This window comes from Myripristis murdjan, chromosome 8, assembly GCF_902150065.1.
Source record: "Myripristis murdjan chromosome 8, fMyrMur1.1, whole genome shotgun sequence".
Taxonomy (NCBI): Eukaryota; Metazoa; Chordata; class Actinopteri; order Holocentriformes; family Holocentridae; genus Myripristis; species Myripristis murdjan.
The window spans coordinates 14,859,563-14,884,029 of NC_043987.1; the positions used below are offsets into that span (position 1 = coordinate 14,859,563).

Below are 24,467 nucleotides of genomic sequence, written 5' to 3' on the forward strand. Positions count from 1 at the left end.
CAGTAGGGCTAGACCCGAATGTTCGACTATTCACATATTCTTTTGTTTGGTTTTGTTTTTTATAGTGGACTGCGGAGAGATGGTTTAGTGAGCTAGACAGTGAGTGGAGAGAGAGTGGACGTAGGGAAAATGTTCTGCTAAGGATTTCAATACAATATACCTACTGCAACCATGAGAGGTCGTTCGTCAAACAGTCCTAAGTGTGCACAAGATATTCAAGCGTGAATAGGGCCAATAGTTTCTGAGATCAGCTGTGTTTGCTGCAGCGATCGGCCACTTTACCCGCTTCAGCCCCTCCTCTCACCTTGCTGTCTTGCTCTAATTGGTCCAAGCTGCTTTGGGAGCCCTTCCTCTGCTTGATGACCTCTGATGTCTCTGAAGTCCTCCCCCCGGACAGGTTCACCCCCGCCGCGCACCACAGCTGGACGACAGGGCGGTAACAATACGTGACGATGCAATGACATCCTTTCATTTCATTTAACAGAATTCATATTCAGCATTGGTGAAATAATAACATATAAACAACTTATTTTCCTCATGATTACAAATCAAAGTTTGAAATTCGAGTTCCGTAAGTTCGTTGCTTGTCTACCTTCATGGAAACATCTTTCTGATCCAGAGGTCTCAGGTATACAGGTACAGGTAAGTTCATTTTGTTCTCCGTCTGACCACCATTTGCCACCTGTCAGGATACAACCAACACACACACAACCTTTAACATGTTCTTTCTCCGTAATCTGTCCTCAGGTCAGTCACCTGGGCTTTTAATTAGTACATCTTGTCCTTTTTTCCAATCTGCTCATTTTTACAACTTTAGCCTCTATAGTTACCACAATTCTCTTTTCTCTTAAGTCCCACTTGATTCCTCTACTCTCTCTCACCTTGTATTTACTGGGCAGGCTCCAGCCGTGTGCAGTGATTCTTCCATCCTCCTTCTGCATGTGCGCCTTGACCTGTCTGTACTGGGCTCTCTTCTGCTCCTTACGGGACGGCGAATTGCATGGGTCCATTCTGGTGGGGGACAAAAGAGACAAAAATGTCATAAGTTAACATATGTAGTGCGTTAATGTAGGCCGGCTGGGGGAAACTTCTCTCCAGGATGTGCTACAGTATGTCGAGGGCACACATTTGTAGTATGGGGGCGCTACTGGGAATCAGACCGCTACAGCTGGCACTACAGTGGCTGACATATGAATCTAAACTATAAAACTATGCAGCCCCACACACACACACACACAATAGCGGATAAAAATTCTTGGATGGATGAAGCAGATGTATGGTGTGCACATGTGCCTGTTTCCTGATATGAACTAATTAATTATTCTAAAAGTGATTAGACTGATAATAAATCAGAATAATAACATTACAAATACACCAAGTGCCTCTGTTACACACAGTAAGACAAGTACAGTGCTGTTTATCCTGCCAACAGCACCATGCAAACCAAACCACAGGAACTGCCGTGCCTACTAAAGGGAAAATAACAACATTTCAATGACCGTTTATTTATCAGCATCTATATTCAAATGGGGTCTTTATTTGTTAAAATACTAAAATGCTAAATTTAAATCACCAGTTTTTGCTTTGGCTATCAACTATCAATTATGACTCATCAGGAAAATAAAAAACAGGGAATTATTATAGCTATTTGGTGTCTTATTTCCACTCACTCTTCTTGCGGTGGATTCTGATTGGTTGTGAGGCTGCAATGGAAAAAAAAGGAAAGAAAAACCACCAGCAATATTTAGCTTGGCATTTTTAGCATTTTCTGGCTTTGTGGAAAGAAAAGATGTTACAAATATTTGATCATCGATGTTACTTAATTACTTTTTTTTGTTTGTTTATTTGTTTTTTTTAATTTCAGGAACATGTTAAAATATGTGATAACTTCCTATTCACATTATTTCACCCATTTTAAGAGCAGAGCAACTTGAAATTAGGATGAAAAAAAAAATCCACTCATTTTTACCACAGGAAATGGATCCAGATATCATCCCTTCAGAGGTCTATATACCCAAAAGCAGTGCTACATGTGTCCGTTACTCACTCCTCATTGAGGAAGTCGAAGGTCTTGGACTTTTCCGTGGGGAATTGGGAGAAGGTGCTACTCCTCTTCACCAGGCTGCCCGGGGCGTTGTACCTCACGTTGGACTGCAGGTCCGCCTTCTTTATGGCAGGGGTGCTGGAGGAGGAGGAGCTAAACAGTCTGCTGAAGCTGCGGGGGGGCGGAGCCAGGGAAGCCACAGAAGGACACAGAGCCAATGGGGTTGCAGGAAAAGAGAAAGGAGGACAGCAACGTACGAGTCACCAACCAACCAGACAACCAACCAAAGATCACCCACTGCCACCACCACTTACTGGACAGTGAAGTGAAGCATGCTGGGAGTCTCGGGACACTGGGCCACACTGAGACAAGTACCACCTACTGTATCGAAGTTGTACTACAAAATCAAACATGTTTCCCCCTATAATATTCATAATTCAATTAGAGTTATAGGTACATGGTTTAGTATGTGTGATTTTTGAGAGGCTTAAGAAAAGTCTGTCAAATCTGAAATGGGGCTCATGATTAACTTTATAATGAAAAAAATCTGTCTGTACAGCTTAGACAAATAAATAATGTGGGTTTTAAAAAGCTACTGGAATATCTCAACTTTCAGTCCAGTTGTAAATAGTCTATTTTCCCCTGCTGAAAAACAGCCAAGCTCCACAAGCTGTCTGACATTAAGAGACTTAAAGGTACACTCCTCAATTTTCATTGAGAGTACCCCTGTGTTTAAGACAAACAGCACAAAAACACCGTTTTGCTTTTGTACTCAAACACAAGCAGCTCTCTCAGCTGACTGAGAGGGGCACTCTTCCTACCTCATTTACAGGTTCAGTACCTCGTTGCATGGAAAGTTGTTCCATATAACCAAAATTGAGGAGTGCGCCTTTAACCCCTGAACTATGACGTTATCATACACAAAATTCAAACACTACTGTTCATATTAGCTGTATGTATATTATGATGCAGAAAAGGGGACAAACAAAATGTCACATTGCTTTAAATTGCCATTCAAACCACAACAAGCTGAATGCTGATGTGTTTCTGCTGTCACTTTGGTGTCATTTCCCACCAGCTGATAATTTCAGGGGACAATTAAGTACATCTTATCTTATCTTATATCACAGGCTACACAGGGTAGTTGTTGCTGTACTATGTTCTATTAAGTATTTAGGCTGATGTTTACTCAGTTTAAGCTTTTAAAACAGAATAAACAGCCTAAAGGTAAAAACATGGCTGCTACACTGTTTACATTTCCTGATGCTGTAAAATCCTACTCATCACAGCATGATGATATTTGGGTAGTATGTGCCCTGTATTCAGACAGAGTGCCAACGCCTATGCTGCTGACACGAGTCTCTCCCTCTTCAGCTGTCTATGAGCAGACAGAGTAGGAAAACATCAAAGGCAACACAGCAGGCGGGAGAAAGGAAAGCCCAGGGCAGAAGGAGAGTCACATCTGAGTGGTTTAAGATAACAACTGATGCATGGAGAGAAAACGTCATGGATAAGGACATATCGAGGATGTATCCATCTGTGATGGAGGAGCAGTTCTGTTTCGATGGAGGACAAGAGAGAGAGGTTTGGCTGGGAGGAGGTTTAAGAAACCATCTTTACCTAATGCTGCCAATTCAATAGCACATCCCCGAAAAGATAAAAAAAAAAAAAAAAGAAATTTACATTTGAGTGTTTTGGTTATTTGGTCAATTTGGAATGTGAACAGTGACATAAAGAAGCCGTCAACACCAAGAGAGCACTGGTACAAAATCAATCAAATCATCACTGACAGATCATTTTAAAAAAAAAAAAAAAATGTTTTTTTTTTCAAGGACTTACAACTGCCAAATGCTGGATCTCTTCTTTTCTGTGAGAGTGGGATTTTCCCTCGAGGCCCTAGGAAAAGAGGACAAGATGATATTACATTATTCACTGTCAATCTCCATACACTGTCATGCTGAAGATACAAAGGGACCAGTGCCACCTGCAGTAGACCACCGCATCCAAAATGTAAGCAAATGATTTTAATGAATGCCTTTTCTTAGAACAGCAAATACAGAGATAATTGATATGTTTGTTCACATAGTTTGAAAAGAGACGACGTCTGCTCCAGGCATGTAACGTTTTTCTCCTGGTATCTTCTCTTTAATCTTTCTGACTTAATGTGGACAAAAATGGAAAGATTTAAGATATCAGGGTGCATTTAAAGATGCAATTTATATGAGATAGTCTGTCTCTGTGGGAATCAATAAACATGAATAAAAAAAAAAAACTTGATTTGCATGAACTATATGGCTAAAACCTAAGTTACAAAGTGATTTGACAATAGCTACTTTGATGTTCTCCTTTCCATAAGGCAAAATAATTCTGTCAAAAAAAGTGAAAAAACGTTATTTTGCAAGTGATCATGGTTTTTCATCCTGATAATTTCATGAATGAAATTGTTTTACTTGCACATTTTGCCTTGCATATCAACATCTTGACTATTTTCAACAAGAGTGGACACAAATGACATGAGATGTATAAAAACTGCCATCATGTCAACATTGTATAGTTATCACATGTAGGACCTACACCCAGAGCACATGATTACCTGTGCAGTGCTATGCTCCGTTCTCCATCATCTCCTCACCTGATCATCTCTGTCCACCGTACGGCCTCCTGCAGCTCCATCAGCCTCTCTTTGTACTGGTTCCTCTCCATCAGCACACGGGCCATCTCCACCCGGGTGAAGCGCTTCCTCTGAGCCGTAGGCACATCGCTCTGAGGCAGAGGCAGCACACACACATACACACATATTAAACATCTTTGAATGACATATTGAAGGAAAACGCATTATATACATCTTAGATAAGTAAACCAAGTGTGCAAAGTTATATCGGCCTAAGTGTATGTTGACCAATATGCACCGAGCAAGTCATTCTGGGTCACTGGCAAGGGGGAGTAAATATTGTTCGAGAGTTAGGCTCAATTTTGGCGAGGGGAAAATGACATAGCCATTTTCAAAGGGGTCCCTTCACCTCTCACCTGAAGACATGAAAAGATATAAGAAAATGGGTTCTATGGGTACCTGCAAGTCCCCACTTAGCAGACATGCCCACCTTATGTTAATATCATGTACTTTGGGACCAGAAAAACATGCTTTTTTTTTTTTTTTTTCCCAGTACAAAAGCATGCAGTACAGGTGGTCTATTTCTGCAAACTGGGGCCTAAACAGTCTTGGAGTTGCATAAATTGGATTTGACTGGAAAGCTGAGAATGATGTTAGCCCCCATAGTAGCCTTTTCACTGCATTAAATAATGGTGTTTATTTAGCTGTTTTTTTTTTAATTCTTTATTTTCTCAGTGTACATTTCTAGAATTGTTTGACAATGTATAATATTGCTGAATATTCTTTAATAAAGTTACTCAATTAAGGAAGCGCCCTTTGCATGGTTATATCAGTGAAAAATCAGTGTACAATCCACAGAGAAAAGGTCTATTTTCATTCCAGCTTAAAATTCACTGTGTTGGCTGCCATATCGGTTATTGGTTATTTTTTCCCCTCTAAAATCGCTATCAGTCTCAAAAATCCCACATTGGTCAGGCACTAACGTACATGATTCAGCATGGTGTATGACAGACATGCTGGTGATAGAGTAAACCTCAGCTGTAGGTGGAGGTTGTTCAGTTGCATGTAGTAAAAAGTGTAACCAACTTACATCTTCTTCATCTTTAGACTTCTGCTTCACTTCCTCCATCTCCAAACGCACTCTGGTAAAGAGCATTCACTCATATTTACATTATCATGGAAAATAACTCAACTGTTTCTGCTGTCAAATTTGTAATAAAACTGCAAAAATGATGCTGCATGTCAAAAACTAGGTCAAGAGCCACAGTTATGTCATCTTGACTTCAGTTATACGCTCACCATCACTTGGGAAGTGGCTCACACAGTCTGATTCATTCTGTTGAGAGTGGTGACTAACTCTTACTTTTTGAGTTCCTCCTCCACCTCTCTGTTCTTGTCCTCCAGCTTGGTCTTGGCCTGCAGCACGGCCTCCAGCTCCCCCTGCAGCACCTCCTTCTCACAGATCAGCTCGTCCACTCGTGCTATCAGGTCATTCTTCACCACGTTCAGGGCATTCCTGCCAAAAAAGGACATGTTTTTGCATGCTTAAACTGTACCGCAGACTTAAAGCCAAATTTACAGTGGGTCAATAAAATTCCTACACCTTTCCTTAAATCCTTTCCTTAAAGTTCAAGCACTTCAAGATGCACAAAAGATGCATTTCAAGCTTTTCCAGCACCTTATGGCTGTTTATGGATACTCAAAAGGATTATTGCTAAACGAACAAAATCATGTTTAGTGAGGGCATTCTACAGAATGCAGACAAATTTAAAGGAAAACAAGAAACATAGTTTGAAAATGTGTCACTGACCGAGCCATTTACCATGTAAGTAATGCAATTACATTTGCAAGCAGTTTTAGGTGCTTTATTCAAAATTCAAGCACTTTTCAACCATGAACACCATGACCACATTTTCAAGGATTCTGTAACTATCACTGGTTGTATTTTACAGCACACAGGATTAAGGGGTAGAGTCAGCATTTTTCAGTTGGCTAATGCTGCTGAACTCATCTTGGACGCCAGAATTTCTGTCTTGGAAATTACAACAACAGGGCAAACACAGGAAAAATGGATGCCCTACAAAACTAAAATTCCCAGTTCCGAGTTCAAGTGCAGTATTAGCTGAGCAGCAAAGGTTGTGGATGTAAACAAGGCCATGTGTTATCAATCATAAATGCTAAATAAAGCTTGTTAGAAAGCAGAGTTTGCAACCAGTGGTTAAAAAAGGACCATTTCAAGAAATAACTGACTATGCTGTGAATTTTCAGAAGTGACCTGTCGGACTGTGTTGGAGGCTCACAAGAAGCAGAGTGGTAAACTTCTTGTAACTAAAGCTAGTGATCAGGTTGTGTTATGCATGGTTTTAAGTGGTGTGCGTTAACCTTTTATTACAGCCTAGGTGGAAAAACACACAACCTATCCTTTAAGAACTGCCAGATATAAAGTATCAAATGACAAACTTAAATGAATAGTCCAACGTTTTGGGCACGATACCCTTTTTCGACTGAGACTGAGACAAGACAACATGTCTTGGAATTTTAAGATAAGCTTAATTTGTGCTGGATCTTCCAAAACCTTCAGCGGTGTGTGAATCACTGCGCTAGACGAAAGATAAATGTGTTCAGCGGTTACAGTTCCAACATCTACCTTCTCCTGAAGGTAGATGTAGGTAGATCTACCTTCCAACATCTACCTTTTTTTTAAGCCAAGAGGCATATTTCAAATACACATTATACACTGTGTAAATAAGACAGCTTCAGGGTCGCCGTACGGTTTCTTTTGACAATTTGAAAGAACTAGGCTAATGACTCCCATAGACTTCAAGTCTTTATTCTAACATGAAATGCTACTGATAGGAAGTGAATCGCTAGACGTGCAGAAATGAAAACAGTATTTTACCCCAAAACATTGGAGTATTCCTTTAAAATGCATAACTGAGAAAGCTTTGCACTCACTTTGTCTCCAGCAGTTGCGTGTTCTCCTGAATGAGATTTTCAACTTCACGGCCCATGCCTGAATAGAAGTTGCAATAATATTTCATTTCAGATTAAAGACAATCAATTCTGGGAAAAACTGGAAAAGGGACTACATGATGGCAACAAATTTACAGGGGATGCACCATTGCAGATTATTGTATATATGTTAAAATCTAACAACAGACAAGGTAGGGTGTGAAATATCTCCTAGTGAGATATTTGTAATGTTTCACTATACAAGTCAACTATGTGAACCAACCGCAACACACAAACCCACAGAACATGTCACATGACGGACAGGAGGAGGATGGAGAGAGTGGGTGAGGTCTTACCAAGCAAACTAAGGTCTGAGCAAACCATGCAATCCAAGTCAGGCAGAAAGAGAGAGACAGGGAGAGAGAGAGAGAGAGAGACAGGTGGAGATAGTGTGAGACAGTGGAATGAAAAAACCGATGGGAGAGCCATAGCTAAGTGTTTAGCTGTTGACTCAAGCAATGAGAAGAGAAGCTGCTGTGTTAGATAATATAAGAGCAGCAGTGGAGAAAAATAAAGAAAAAAAGAAAAGGAAACAACAGCAAAAAATTGTTATTTTAAGCTGTAAAAGAAAGAAGAGTTAGGCCAACTTTGTGCAAACGATGCATCGTTTTAAAAATCCAAAAGAAGCGTCCAAGTCCACCATTCATGCACCTCTTAAACCGTCTCAACGTTTACACAGCTACAACTCTGGAAGAGGTGACAGGCGGTCAAAAATAGGCAGCTGGAAAGATGTAAACTGTGCATCACTTAAACTGCCTGCCAATCGCTACCAAACAGAATGAGCAAGAAGCTATTAGCCGTAGAGATGACGGAGTATGGAAGAAAGTGGGTAGTGAGCAGAAGTCAAGAGGAAATTAAGGACAGACATTTAGCTAAGCAAAGGCTGGAGGTCATACACACCGGAGTACTCCACTGGGATTATGGACAAAAGGCAGAGGATGAGACACAGGAGAGAGAGAGGTGGCATTAACATGGGTAGGCGGCTACCACTGTGTATTAGCATCATAACTAGTCCTAACTACAGCAAGTGTTGCAGCAGGTGTGATGTTACAAATGAATCAGCAACATTAAGGGCAGCAGCTGCCAGTCAAACATCCAGTAGGTGCTTTGGAAAAAGAGTTCATTGAAAATCCCCTACAAGCAGTTTTTACAGTGACAGGGTGTTGAGAAATGTTAGTTATGAAAATAGCTTTGATGTAATCACCTCAGATTCACTGATGTGAGTGAACATACACACAAATTATGAGATAAATTCTGTTAACCAGCCACCTGTTGCACTTATTTTTAGTTTGATGGGTATTAAAAATGACTGAAATAAGCTACATATTAATATACAATTAGCAGCTCGGGCAACACAGGATGACGTCTACGTCACTTTTATACGATTGATTACGATTTAGAGATCATTTTTATGTGGTGTCACCACAGGAGAAGTCGAGAAACAATGACACTGATTTGTCAAAACACTGGCAACTGAGAACACATTCGTCTCTCTTAAGATATTTTTGACTGAATGAGCTTAATTTCACACTGACTGTTCCAATGTAACACGTAAAATGTGTTCAGAGGTGTGGGAGTGTTTGATGATGGTCTGACTGCTGCTACACTATTCCTCTAAAGTGCTGCGTTGTGTCTTTCTCACCTAGCAGATCAGCCCCTTCATCCACATCCCCTATGAGCCCTGTGCCTGCAGACGACAGCTCCTCAAACAGGGAGTCCGTGTTACGGTCAAACGCCATGTTCTCGATGCCTTTGGTGGGGGTGCTGGAAGAGAGGGAACCATTAGGGGTGATTCATCAATGCGTGCTATGACCTTGTTTAACACAATGGGGAATGCGAGTTGGACTACCTGGATGCCTTGTATCCACTGAGATCCATGTCCAGCTCAGGAGTGGACTCAATGATGTCCTGCACATCTGAGCTCTCCTCATTTTCAGGCAAACCTGCACAACACGACACATGTGGCACAACAGCAAAGAAATTACAGATATTAAAGGCATAATGAGTAGGTGTCAGATCAATAGCACAACACCCAATAGGAAGCTATGAAAATGCCAGACATGGATCAAGGAAAAAATGAAATATAGGGAGGCTAAACACCAAGCACTGAAGGAGAGGATGATGACGAAGAGTGACGTGCCGGCAGGAGATGGAATGTTTTACATTTTGGGCTCAATTCAATCCGCCACCATCCTAGGAAATAAAAAAACTCACTGCCAGCAATTAGGAGGAGGGCCAAACTTTGAATGCTGTCTTTACAAACCGCAATCAACAAATCCTAGTCACTCTGCTTTTAATGATTAATCGATTAATGGCCCTCAAGAATTTAAGTGATCAAAAATGTATTAACAGATAATGTATGCCTTATGTTTGGTTTGGTCTGCCTTGTTAATCTAGAAATGTTTAAATTGTTGGTGCTTCATGAACTAATAACTAATACACCATTATAACTGTTTAAATAAAACCTACACTGACAAAAAGATGAATCAATTATTGATTGTTAACGTGATCAACTATCGGAAAATGCCCTAAAACACATGCAAGAAGTGTGAGCAAAAATCTACAAGGAACTACAAGGGTCCAAGTCTGTGGCGCTGACTGCCCTTCAAACACACACGCTGGCACACACATCTACCACCAAAACATTTTCTGAGATCTTTCTCTGCACGTCGTGACTGAATGTCAGGACCTTTTCGACCGTGAAACCTCAGTGAGACGTTCTGGAATTGTTTACACTGGCAACGACACAGTTGCAGATAAAGTTCCTGGAAGCTGATTTCGGCCCTGCAAGGGAGGTGATACTGAAGCGACTGAGTTCAAGGAAGTTTGAGGAAGAGCGAGCGGTGCAGCTGAATTTGCCTGGTGAAGCATTAACTTTACAACACTTCCAGAAACATGCATGAGGGCTACAACATAGTCTGTCAGTAAGTGGCGGGTTAAAATAGGTTTAACACCCTGATGCATGTTTTGATTTGACTGACTGTTTTAATTTGAACGGCTTTAAATTGAAGTTCCCTGATATTCAACAGGGGCTTGACTTGTTCGTTAGATACGAAAAAATGCATTTAAACATTTCACTGTGTTTGTGAAAGCCGAGTATTGAGTGCACAGCCAAACAATGGGGAAAAAATGATTTAGACTAAAAATTTTTATAAGGCGCATATACTGTACACTTCACGGTTGTTTATTGGAAAATTGGAAAAGGAAGCTCCATTTCATTCTTGTATGAGGTGAGTGTGGTTTTGATTCGGTGGATATGACAGTTCTGCAGTGTTTGACGTACCCACAGATATGGACCTGGTCCCCGGTGCTGCCTGCACCTCTGTGCTCTTACTGTTCCCGTCCTCCCTGTCCATGTCCGAGGCCGTGGTGGACATCGGTGTGGCCGACTTGGAGCCGCTGAAGTCTGACATCTCATCCTGAAAACAACAGGTGACTCATTTACCACAATATTTATGACCAGCTTTTTAAGGTTTAAGGTCAAGGTGACACTACGCTTCATCTAAAAAGAACCAGAGCCAAGACTGAGAAATAAGCACAAGGACAGAAGCACATACTGGGACGCCACGGTACAAAAGACGAGGGAAACGACACCATCACAGCACAGTTTAACATCTGACGGGCTAACATCAGGTTGGAACATAAAACGTGCTAAACTCAAAGTGCAAAGGCTGGGGATGCAGTGCATATAACAATGCACACATCGGAAGAGCCGAAATTCCAATTTCCTGTAACTGCTGTGTAAGAGCATCATAATGATACTGAAAGCAAATCTGGCTTTAAAAATCAGCTCCTGATTTCCCTTCTGTGAAAGAATTCTAATCAGAGCTAAAAAGAAAAGCATCAATCACAGATATATCTGAACTATCAAACTACCGGGAGCTGTTTTTTTTTTCCTTATGAATTTTGAGCTCATAGAAACATAGAAGGGAAAGGTGTTGATTTCGTAGAATAACGAGAAGTAAATAGGAACAAGAAATAATACTGAAACACAGAACAGACTTACAGAGGGGACAAGGACAGCTTTCTAATCAGACACAGAAAACACGAGCAGCAGAGAGCTAGTGCGCGCACACAGAGACATTCAGTACATTAATCCACAAGGACTGAGGTGGCTTCACACAGCGCCAACTCAACATAAACCATGGCCACAATGGTTGGTACTCCACAACACAACACAGACCTATACAACACTAAAAAATCTAAGAGGGAAAAAAAAACGGAACGGAAAATGTAAAAAACTAAAAACAAAGAAACAATCAGAGATCTAGATTAGTCCTAATGCTGTACTGAGTGAATATCTACAGTGTTAACAGACAGACTACTACCTGAGGTGGTGATGCTAGGTTACTCTACAATGAGTGTTCAGAAATGATACTGTAATATTGAAGATTTGCTTCAAAGCTGGTAGGGATAAATGAAGCAAAACCCCAACAACAGCATGTGAAATGTAAAACCATCATGCATTTCCACCAAAATGAAAAACAAAGCAGGTGTCAGATGCAACCACGTCATTAATGACCTTCTAATAATTAGCCCTACCCATTCCTAAGTGCACACAAACGACATCAAAGAGATGTTTGGGGCATTTTTTTAATTCTCAAATTTTTATAAAGGAGCTGATGCAGCCTCGATGTGGGACGTGGTTGCATGTGCGTGGGTGGTCTGTGAAGTCGGGGTCTCTAAATGCACAAAGAGAGAGAGGTGACGCTTTTGAAGAGATGAAACAGCATAGCGGAGGAGGCGACTGAAGCCCACAGACACGCAAACACAAACGCCGTGCTGTCTGCGGCCCGTGCAAGCGTGTTGCTGTCGGTACTTCCACCAATCACCACTCATCCAACTACCTTGCAGTCGTCTGCCAGTGAATTCCCCCAAGAAGAGTCCTGCGCACTCTTACCCTCCCTTTTCTTTGGGGGGTCGTCCAAATCCAACTGCTTGGGGTGGGGAGAGAATTACAGTGAAGCTCATAGATGCAGAAGCAGTTAAGCAGAAGTGCATATGCCAGTCAACATGCATGTTTGTGCATGGTACGTAGTGTGTTTATATGACGGAGTATATTTATACATGTAAGCCTGCACGTGTGTGTGTGTGTGTGTGTGTGTGTGCTTGCTGGCTGGCTGAAACCTGAAACTGCGAGCAATACATTTCCTTTCATCAGTATCCCAAATGATACTGAGGGACCCTACCAAGATGGTTATAACTTTGTAATGATTTTTGGGTATCATCACTGCAATTTATCTGAAAAGTGTCTTTAAAGGAAAATTCCAGCTTGAAGCACATTACCTTTATTCAAAACCTTGGTCTGGCCATTTGCATTGCATTTCTGGTGCTGTTTTGTTGTTTGATGTTTTATTGTTGTTATTTTACAGCTTTTTCCACAAGCAAATCCACTGCCGTCATTGGTAAATATTCTGAGCACTTTGGCATTTGGTAATAATCATAAAAAAATAGAAAAAAAAAAGAAAAAAGAAAACAATAATCTAAAAAAGAGGGGTTAGCTGTCACACTTCAATGTCAGCTCGTAAAAATAAACTCCTTTGTAGATTCAGCAATTTGTAGCAAACATTCAGGGAGAAATCCAGCACAGAGGAGGGAGAGCACACTTCTTTCTCCCATTAAGCCCCAGCCACACATTTGTACTGCAGCTGCTGTCTACGTGCAAGGCCTATAAGGTCAATTAAACAACCAAGGAAAAAAAACAAACAAAAAAAAAAAAAAAAAAACAATGTTGATGTGTTAAAGGCTGGCATTTCCCTGTAAAAGAAATACTCAGATGTTTTGGCCAGAATATTTTCCTACCAACCCAGACTGTGACAAGATGTTTGATGCCATTTTCACCTCTGTTTGTCCAGTGCTTTGGTTCCTATGGGTAGCATTACAGGATTACCTTACCGCAACTCCACAGCTGTCTTATTTACACCATGTGTATTTGAAATACACTTTTTACAGAGTCATTTCAGGAAAGTTAAGATGGCTGAAACTATAACCACTGGTTATAACTTGGTTGTACAACCATCTAACCATACAAAAACAAAAAAATCCAAGATTTTTCAAACAGACATGCAACACTGTGTGAATAAGATAGCTTTGCGCTTGCTGTAAGGTTTATTTTTCACTTTGATGGATCTAGGCTAATGACCCCCATAGACTTCTAGTCTTTATGCTGAGCTAAAATTGTATGGAACATCTTGTCTCAGTCTGGCTAAGTCAGAAAAAGGGTATTTTTCCCCAAAACATTGCAATATTCCTTTAAGCTCAGATGTGTTACTGTATTCTAAATGTGGCATTTCTTGGTTAAAGTCCCTCTGTATGAAACAAAATGAAGTGATTTAGGGAACTAAATGTATCCTAGCTATCCTGTGCAGGCGATGGAAAGGTCTGGTATGACTCACACTGTGGATGGAGTTTAGGTCATGGCTGGCATGAGGGCGTATGCACATCATCGACCTGTTCTGTCCACTTGCCGAGGGTCACAAGACAACTCTACCTCCTCCCAGGAATAGATGTGACGTGCTTAATGATAAAAGGCTGTGTGCATATCAAAGCTACCCATGTTCAAAAGGCCATGTCTCAACAATGACCGTCCTGTAGCGCTGATTACATAAGAGCCAATCACATTCCAGCTGGGCTCTTTCTCCCTCAGTGACTGGCTGCAAGCCATACAGCGGCATCACTGCCATCACGCACCGCGCCACAGAGCTGATGTCCCAGTTTTAAGAAAAACACAGCAGTGAGATGAAATAACAGCCACCCCTCTGGGCCCTAACTGCCAGAGAAATATAAACAAAACCCACATACCCAGAAATGTTTTGCGGCGTAACAATGCTCATTTTCATCATTGGTTAAAAGAGTAAACAGCTAAATCCTAGCTTAGAGAGTGCAGCCATCATAACGTTTGCATCTGAATGAGATTTGTTCATAATAGTCTTTTGCAGCAGCTGAATTTAAATTGAAACTACTGGAAACATTTGCTATACAATAAAGCACAATGTTAACCTTGCAGCTGTAATCATTTAAGTGCAAGCCTGTATCAAAGAAGTCTTTACAATTATGAATATTAATGAGGCATTTTAATAATCTGCTAGAACTGCTTCATTAAGGGACCAGAGAAGTTTGCATATCCCTCAGTAGTGAATGAGGAAGAGGATGTCTGAAAACAGAGATGGCCTTGTCAGATCCCTGCTAAAATGAGCTTAAGCTTGCCCAACCCTTATCAAAGGCTCTCTATATTTTCATGGATCTGAAGCCAACCTCCTCTGCCGTCTCGCTCAAGAGGAACGGTGGAAAACATTCAGCCTGGAAAAGATACTGATACTATAGATACTGATTCTCTCATTATCTATATTTTCATTTCTGTTTTGTGTATACTTTGATCACTCACCATGGAAGGATGGCTGGATCAGTAAGTGTGCTCCGGAGGGGCTGACAGTTATACAATTTTGAGTATCTTGTGTAATTTATGTAAATAAATCCCAACCATTAAGTGAACTGAAATTTTTTTTACTAAATTTTTTACTCTTTTTTTTTAAAACTCTAACAGGTGCACGCAGCCACACAGACACACACCTTGAGGCTTGCGTTGGAGCGTGGCTGTGCCGGGTCGGTGAACCTCCAGCTCTCTGTGTTTGGTGTCTCTGCTCTGGCCTGGGGGTCTGGGATCAGCAGAGAGCCCCCTCCAGATGATGGGAAGATCCCTAGTGAGAGGGGCCGCTCTTTCCTGCGGAGACAAGAAGGATTAGAAAAATGGTACTTTGATTGTTTGGGGGTTTTTTTGTGTTTCTTAAAAGCCGAATCCTGCAATGTATAAGTAGGCAGCCACTACTGTTAAAATACTGTTTTTCCTTGTTACAACTTGCTATCTGGGAACCTAAAAAGGGTAACTTGTCTTTTTTCCACTTGCAAACTGACTGATTTGATGGCAGGCTTGATAAACTATGAAAGCCAAAAAATAACCCAAACATTTGATATATATGAACTTAGACACATGAAAATACTGTATGTCATTATTTATTACTTGGTCTAAAACTGGATCATACATTGCCAAAAAGAACCCTGGCTATACGACAGCTACAGCACAGCTACAACATGTTTAAATGATGTCTATGTGCTCACTGGGAACAATCAAAAATACATTTTTCTGTTGCTTAATATTCAGCTCTTAACAGGTTTGTTGGTATTGCCGACTCACATGAGATATGGCCCCTCACCGCTGGGCTTCACAAGGCTTTTGATTCTCAACATCCACACTCCACCTGTGTGGTCTCTTACCTGACTCGACCCAGCGTGCCCGACTCTGAGGTCTCATTCATCTGCTGCAGTTTGATCCTCTCTACATGCTCCATGTAATTATGAATCATCTGCAAAGGGTGTTGAAAAAAAAAAAAAAAAAAAGATCCAGAGGCAAACGTCAAAAACATTTCGTTTTACTAATCACAGCTCCACAGAATCTCACTAAGCAACACATCTTTCCTTCCTCCATCCCTCTTTCACTCTCTCTCTTTTTCTCCCCCCTTTACCTCCGTATGTCGTTGATGGAGGGAGTTGTATTCCTTCTTGAGCTCCGACTCCCGCTCTTCTAACCTGCCGACTGAAAGAGAAAAACAGTGAGCAGTCCATCCTGTTGGCAGACACTTTACTAGTCATGTGTTTTTCCTTGACCATGAAGAGTGAACTGTTTCAGGTTTTGGGCCTGAAGTTGGCAAAATGCTGAACACAGGATCTGGACAAAAAAAAAAAAAAAAAAACAATCATTATGAATACCTGTGTGGTGTGTGGAAGAATACTAACCTAACTGTTCATTATCTTTCGCTAAACATTTGAAAATAAGAGCATCACAAATAATTCACCTGTACTGTGTGTGTGTACGCCATCTGTGAATAATTTTGCATGAACATGCTGTAGTGCCATCCAGTGCACAGCAGAGTGCGCATATCCCATCCTTGCATAATCGTGGTCTACCAGCCAGGCACTGGGAGGGCGCAGACGGGGTAATCTCCCTCAAACTGTTTTGAATGGGGGCTGACTTATGAGGTGACAAAAACACCTAATCCCCTATTAGCACGTCAGGTTTAACCTAAGCCGTGCAGAGAGCTGCCGCAACAGACAGACCTACAAAGTACGGATACTATCAATTACAGCAGCTAAAGCTCTGCATGGGCTTTGGGGATGCTGTGCCTGTGTGTGTACTTTGATATTACCAGGGGATTTTGCTCTGCTATCATGACTCATCAAAATCAAGGAGGCAAGTAAATAACAGGAGGGAGAAAGGCTATGCGTAGGGGAAAACGATGAGGTCTGTTAGTGTGTTCATGAGTATGATGATTAAACAAATCAGAGAAGACTGTCGTCATGTGAGTGGAGTAGCTGAATGTGTCACTTTAGATTCAAGCAGGATACTGACTGAATCTGCAATTTCAAATCTAAAATTTTATTTTACAAGGACACTAAAACAGCTTATTCCTTGTATATGATCACACTTTGACAGCACATGTTAGGTCCTGAACATTGCAGAGGCACCCCGGTAATGCCAGCAGTGCTATTTCCCTGATCTGCGAGGGCATCAGAAAGTCATTCCACAATGGTCCATTTCCTGTGATGCATTTTCCTTGATGAGTATTACGTAACAACATTTGCTGAGGCCGTACACTAATTCTCTGTCAGAGTGCATATTAGATAACACAATTATCGCCATCTCAGTCTCACTTATAAAAGTAGTCTATATCTCAGTCCAGTGGTAGAGAGGATGTCTAGGAGTGAGCGTTTCACGTGTTCCATGTAGGATTACAAAACAGAGACGAGGAGAGGTTAACACAGCCTGAACCAGAACTGATGGACTGACGGACTGTTTCATTGTAAATCGCCAGGCAAGAGAAAATCCAACACCAAAGAGAGGCTTCACTCTGCTCCTCGTGGTCTAACCCCACTGTTATCAATTATGGTAATCACGTCTATACAAAAATCAGAGCTATGTTGTTAAGTTCATCCCCAAATTACTCCCATCTGCGAGCAGCCGTGGCCAAAACATATTTTTTAATGTTCAGCTGAGCTATGCAGCACGACTACAGGGGATGCCTCTGTCTTTTTGTTTGTTTTGAGTCAAGTTATATTCCCATTACCAAAGAGCACCTTTATACTGCTTGATATTTATCCACCATGAGTGCCCTGGAAGCACTCTCTCTCCTTTGCTTTTTTTTGAAAAGCACAAAAAAAGAGACCACATTCTGCTCATAGTGGTCTACACCCATTGTGATCAACTAGGGGAATCGCCTGTATGCAAAATCTGTGCTATGCTGCCTAGTTCATTCCTGAATTACACTGATCTGCTACTCGCTGCGGTCTTATTTACAAGGCAATCGATATGCACTATAAACACTGGAGTAGCTGTGGACTCTGTCCAGGACGGGGGAAGCCTGGGGCCAGTCAGCCCAGGTGCAGCGACATAATGACCTATGAATGATTTACCGCTCACTGGGAGTGGCAAAGGGGCAGAGCGGCTCGGTGACAGTGAACTCATGTGGATGTGAAATCACAGACTACACACACACCACTGTTTGTGCTGTAAGGAGAAGTGGAAACAGTCAAATATTCCTACTGGTCAGAAAACAGCTGACGATGGAATCGAGCACCCACAAACAATGGTGTGAGCTGTAGTCATCATCTACATTTGATTTTCCTGAGTGGGTCCAGCACAGAGCTATTGCTGCTGGCTTGTTTATGCTTCAGCCAAAGGTTAGGCGTGGTTAGGCAGAAACAAGAGAGACTCGCAAAGAAGGCAGATGCTGGCATTTACACTGGCATTCTCCTCCCCCTAATGGCCAAATGTGAATGAATGAATGCTTTACTTTCACCAGCCGTGTCGGTTTACCGCTAAAACCTGGACTGTTCATTCTGTGGCTCCATTACTTCCCATAAGGCAGAATACATGAGCCAATCATGTTGCTCCATTCCTTAATCCACCAATAAGATGGGCGGTAATGCACTGCGGTGTTAAGAGGATAGGAGTAACAGAAATCCTATAATCCCATTACTGTTACCCCCACAAAGAGAGAGAAAGAAGGAGTGGGAGAAAATGTGTGTGTATGTGTGTGTGCGTGTGTGCCTAAAAGAGAGAGAGTGAGAGCGTAAGCATGAGTGAGCTACAAGAAAAAAAAGTCAAAATAAGAATGGGGAAGTGAAGGACAAATAAAGCAGGGAAACGGACTCATGAGTCAGAGTCAGACACAGGAAGCCAGAGGCAGAGTGAATAGAGAGGGAGCCTAGCTTACAGAAACAAACACATGGAGAAAAAAAAAAAAAAAAAAAAAACACTGGGGGCTTGCTGGGATTTTGATAGCCATGAATGGGAGTTTCTCCCAAAACATGGCATAGAGAATGGAGACTGTGGGAGGAAGGAGGGAAATGGAAGCAAGAAAATGTGTCTGTGCAAGAGCTATGTTTGTTCTTGCTCTCTCTCTGTGAATGTGTGTGTAAGTGCATGTGTGTGTGTGTGTGTGTGTTAGTTAGTACTTACTCTGGTCTGCATAGTTCTTGATCTTGAGTTCCAGCTGTCGGGAGTGGGACTCCATTCTGTCCACATGGTTCTGCAAGTCCTTCTTCTCCTGTTCCTGAGTGTCCTCAAACTCAATAAACTTCTGCTCAGAGACACACACACACACACACACACACACACACACACACACACACACACACACACACACACACACACAAACAGATCAGTGAGCCTCACTGTCACAATGTCCACTACCCAACAAACCTTGACTTTCACTGTTGTTAGGAAATAAAGAGCAGCATGTGCTGGGGTGTTTTTAATAACCCACATTACTCCACTGACAGTATATTATTATTAATACACACACTGGGAGTCTGATCAGGCTGTGACAGGGCTGAGTGGTGGCTGCGAGGGGAACAAAAAAGCAGTTTATACAAATACACAGATTTTCCATTATCGAAGATTTCTTCTATCAGATTGGATATAGAGGTTGGATATAAAGAATAAAACCACTCGAACTTTCTCAGACAAACACACTTGGCCTCCTTGTACATTCTTCTAATGATCAAGCCTCACTTTTCTATGGCACATTACCAACAATACAGTGCAATATCATCTTAAACACCACAAGGAATTTAGATGTGCATGATCACTCAGGGGAACCCAAACATTCTTCACATTTTAATAGTATCATAACTAAACACAACGAAAAAATCTAAAAATGTAGTGAGTTTTGGGACCCTGTAGTGTAAATCTGAAGTTTCTGTCATTTCAAGACAGACAGTAATGCACCATGGTTACTGGACATAAAAAATGTGACTGAATTGGGAGTGGAGGGACAGGATCTCAGAGTCTTTTGTTCAATTTCTGGTTCCTCCCCAGTTTCCTTCTGGGCGGAGCGCGGAGCAGGAGAGTGTATCAGCCTCCACATCCCGTCCAGCTGAGCCAGCCAAGGCCCTGATCTGGCTGCCCTCCTTCCTCCGGACACTTGAGACTGAGTGCATTTGAACACGTTAAGTCTTCATGCAAACATACAACAGCCTGCTGGTCCCTTTGTATGACTTGTTTACTTAAAAATAATGTGGCCATACTTTGCATTGCAGATCAGTTTTTGCGCATGTGGTATTATGCTTGCTGCTCTGATGTGGCTGCTGTAGGGGTCTCACTCAAGTCTGCACAACTTTGAGAACTCTGTCTGCAGTGTAGTATATGATTAGAGATTAAGCATTAGCCAATTTAATAGTGAAATATAAACATATATAAAAGGAGACTGTAACAAGAGGAGCAAACACATGGCTATACAAAGCAATAATCAATAATATAGAACCATGTGCAGCCATAAGAGCACCACATTTTGTGGACCAATTAGAAGCTGGAGAAGAGCTATCCAATGGCCTAGATTATCTAAACATTTGGCTGCATGCCTGAAATTTAATACCTCAGAGTCAATGCTTTTTCACACAGTCAATATTAAAATACTGTTTCATGTTTCGCCTTACCTTCAAGTTAAGTCACATCAAAGAAGCCTGCAAAAATGAAGCAGCATGGAGCGCAATGTTCTTTACTTTCTTACTGATATTTCTGCACCCCGCCACAGTCTCCTGCTGTGACATATATACTGTGCGGAATAGCAATGAGTGGGCAATCCGGTGATAAAAGAATATAAAAAAGTCGGTGAATGTAGAAGCTGGAAGTGATCATCTTATTTCAATTTCGGATGCCGTCTCCCTGGGAGACTTGTGATACCAGGACCAAAAGCTGCACTGCTAAGAGGGGGGGCAGTTTATGTTGTGACATACAACAAACTCATGACAGCCAAAAAAAGGCAATGCTTGGGGAACATTCCCTCGCTGTCAGTATGTGACAAAGGATCACATGACCTGGAAGTAATACCTCGCCTCTCAAATCCATGATAAGGCTCCATGTGCTCCTGCTCCCGCCTCTTCAGGGGTGTGGACACAAAAGGTCTTTGCAAGGAACTGACACCCCCCAAAATAAAGATTTAACTTACAAATTTGTAACTTTGACAACTCCGGATATAGTATTTGTGCCAGTGAGGGAGTGCATGTTTGTGAGTGTGTTTGTGTGCCTGGCTGTCACGCTCTTTCAGTGTCACAGGGGTCTACATGGTCACCACACGCTGGGCCAGAGTCTGTCCAGATGCCTCCAGCCTGAGCCGAGGACAACGCAGGCCATGACAGAAGGTCCGTGTCACATCCCATCGCCCTTCATGCAAAGCCTCAAGGCCAAAAGACGACAAATTCACACATCCAGAACACACAAGTCACAGGCAGTGCCCTGATTCCTGACACACACACACAAACATACACACGCACACAGATCCCTGGCTTCCACTTTTCACATTCTTATCTGATCAAGTTCAGAGAGAAAGTCTTAGGCTCATCTAGAAATGCAGTCATGCCACCTTTACTGTAGCTGAAACCTATTTTTGGCACTAAACTTCATGTGGCAGCAGACCAGACACTGAGCGATATTGACTTTAACCACTAGTTTGTAGTCACTGGATAAACGGTATAAAACATATTTTTTCTGTTAGGAAGATTTAACATCATTTTATGTGCAGAAGGACAAGAATTTGCATTGATTTCTGACACGTTTCACATTGTTTCTGGTATTGAATGTGAGTGTAGGGTAAACATTTTGAAGCTTATACCTTCCCTAGGCAGAACTATCCTGACATACACTGACTGTATCCCAAAACTGAACATGCTTGTAAATCAAAGACAGACCACTAATGATCTCTGGTCACATGACAGACCACCATCTTTCATACTCCTCATCCAAAACAATTCCTCGACACACTGCACTTCAAAGGAACCTCACAATCCTCTCAGCTCTGTGTGCTTATTGTGCATTTACTCAAAGTCCAACTTCTGTGTGAAAACAGGACAGCAAACACTAAGTGAATCTATGCAAGTAGTCAACTAGTAGGACTTGGAAAGTGGCAACATAAAATCTCAGCAAATCGCTAATAAACAAGACATGGAAAATCTGTGCAAAGCTCCCAGGACCACTAGACCCTCAACTGCAATCAGTACATTTGCCTGGATACTGTTCAGCTATAAAACACTGAATTACTGTATAATGACAGCACTGCTCATATTTGAACACATGGCTGACTGGCAATGGCATTCACCTGCGCTGTTTCTGCACTCAACCTCAGCTTGTACATGCCAAAATGATTAAATCTCTGGTAACAACAAAAACACTTTATGGTGAAACTGTTTATTCACTCTTCTATCCTCTAACAATTGTCTCAACAGGTGCATTTTGTGCTCAAATGAACTCAATTATTGCAAAATATGGGCAATGCTGCTTTGGATTAGGCCCATATGCAACATATATGATGAATTTGCACTGAACTTTTAATAAAGACAAAACCATTAGGATGTAATTTGGGGTGAATGTTTTGGATAGTTGATGTTGGGGCGGCTGTCATGCCTTGATAACCAACTGGGTATGCAGGGCACCCTGAGGCCAGGGACAGCCAAGGGCCTTGTAACATCCACATTTGAATTTCTAATATAATTGCAAATTTTCCTTAGTACAAATTTGCATTTTTTGTATTGCTTGCTTAACATATCTGATGGAGTGGGTACTTGACAGGGCAGATGTGCTATGCTCAGTGGATGCATGACGAGTGCACTACAGTGGGGTGGCAGTGGCAGGGCCTATGGAGATTATCCTTACCCTGGGAATAATCTGGGCAAGGCTGGGGTGAGTACTTTATATACAGTCATGTCTTATCGCCTGTCTGACATGATGAACTCCTGTTGAAGAATCTCAACCATGGGACAGAACTGAACAGTCATCCGTGGTGTTGCCTATTGTCTGTCTCACTCCGGCTGCTTTTCCTGGGCTCTTGCTGTCCCCCTTTCCCTTGTCCCGTTGTAGTGATGGCCTAAAACGCTGAGTCACTTCACCTGCTGTTTCTTCAGTCAGAGTCTCATGGTGCCCAGACATGACTAAACTTGCTGATGCAATGGGCAAAGGGGAATGCTACAGACCGACAAAGGCGCAAGACATGGAAGTGGCGTTAGTTTTCCAATCAATTCATTCAGGATGGGGAAACTGTTAGCTAACTCTTGCATCTCTTAACTTGACTAGCCTATGGGATGTCACAAAGGGCCAGAGTTGGATGATTAATCGCACGCTAACACTGGCTGAGAGACACAAAGATGGGGCTAGTCGTGTTGAGTAACCCATCGGGCTGCTGTTAGCCGTGACAGTGTGTTGTTTACATCCCTGCTGAACAACATGGCAGGGCGAACGGGATGTTACAGGACGCCGCCACGTGTATTTTTCACCGCACAGGGATGCTGGGAGGAGAAATCACCTGACGCGGCCTTCATTCCTCCCTGAAAGGATGCTGCACACATTTTGGGTTACCCCTCCGGTGTTTTGTCTGCTCCCAAACTCACCTCCTCTGCATGTTTCCTTAGTGCTTTCTCCCTCTCGTACTGGGTGATGAGCTGCTCGTTGTCCTCCTTCAGCAGCTCCAGCTCCACTTCGTGCTCCTGGTTTTCCGCGAACACTGAGTCGAGGTTTTCCAGCACGGCCACGACCAGCGGCATCAGCTCCTTCACCACGTCCTCGTCGTATTTGCCGATGAGCCTCTCAAACTCGCGGTAGATGGAGTTGGCCAGGCCCGATACCCGCTCCGACATCATCGCTGATGTCCCCGGGTCGTCCTGGTACACAACTCCGTCCTCCAGCTCCATTTTCTTCCTCTCCTTTCAGCAAACAGGACCAGAGTGAATCAGTCCGCTTTACCCCGCCAGTATGAACACCGGTATCCTCTTTTTGAATGTGGTGTTTCTTCAAATAACCGCACACATCGAGGTATTCAATGTCTGTACCATTACATGCATCCGATCCAAGATAAGCTACGTGGATTTCTTCCTCTTTTTTGCTTACTTCGTCTCTTGCTGCCTTCACGTGCTCGTCGGAAGCTCCCACCTCCCCGCTTGAAAAGTCGTAAACATGACTCGGTGTGTATTCAAGCGCTTCTGTGAAATGTATTATTATCATCATCATAATCATCATCATCATCATCATTATTATTATTGTCGTTGTTGCTGTTGTTATGCTGTTATCAGCCCGTTAATGTTAGCCTGTTCGTTTATTTTAGAAGTCAGAGCCATCTCAATTGTGCTACAGCAGTGAAATGAAGACAAGATATAAATATTATCATTTAAATTTCATTTCCTTAATTTAAATAAAAATACTTATCCAATAGTTATCCATGGAATACAAATATTAACACAATCTCACTGTTTACATAGCCT

The 24,467-nt window shown here is 42.0% G+C and overlaps 1 protein-coding gene across 9 annotated transcripts in view; it reads right to left on the reverse strand.

The window, feature by feature from the left end:
* spag9a (sperm associated antigen 9a) overlaps positions 1-24,166 on the reverse strand; it is a 35,091-nt gene extending 10,925 nt beyond the window's left edge. The window contains exons 1-21 of one of the 9 annotated variants that reach the window (XM_030057188.1): positions 23,601-24,166; positions 19,180-19,300; positions 16,187-16,257; positions 15,939-16,027; positions 15,237-15,387; positions 12,515-12,601; positions 10,951-11,086; positions 9,517-9,610; positions 9,310-9,431; positions 8,568-8,579; positions 7,964-7,978; positions 7,611-7,668; positions 6,019-6,171; positions 5,746-5,797; positions 4,677-4,807; positions 3,884-3,940; positions 2,048-2,215; positions 1,671-1,703; positions 882-1,011; positions 593-682; positions 305-421 (exon numbers count right to left, since the gene is read on the reverse strand). In XM_030057188.1, the coding sequence (XP_029913048.1) occupies positions 305-421; positions 593-682; positions 882-1,011; positions 1,671-1,703; positions 2,048-2,215; positions 3,884-3,940; positions 4,677-4,807; positions 5,746-5,797; positions 6,019-6,171; positions 7,611-7,668; positions 7,964-7,978; positions 8,568-8,579; positions 9,310-9,431; positions 9,517-9,610; positions 10,951-11,086; positions 12,515-12,601; positions 15,237-15,387; positions 15,939-16,027; positions 16,187-16,257; positions 19,180-19,300; positions 23,601-23,900 (2,187 nt within the window). In that variant the 5' untranslated portion in view covers positions 23,901-24,166. Of the gene's footprint in view, positions 1-304; positions 422-592; positions 683-881; positions 1,012-1,670; positions 1,704-2,047; positions 2,216-3,883; positions 3,941-4,676; positions 4,808-5,745; positions 5,798-6,018; positions 6,172-7,610; positions 7,669-7,963; positions 7,979-8,567; positions 8,580-9,309; positions 9,432-9,516; positions 9,611-10,950; positions 11,087-12,514; positions 12,605-15,236; positions 15,388-15,938; positions 16,028-16,186; positions 16,258-19,179; positions 19,301-23,600 lie in introns of all 9 variants that reach the window. The other 8 variants (XM_030057189.1, XM_030057193.1, XM_030057190.1 and 5 more) reach the window with 8 other exon arrangements.
* Positions 24,167-24,467: the final 301 nt, after the last annotated feature.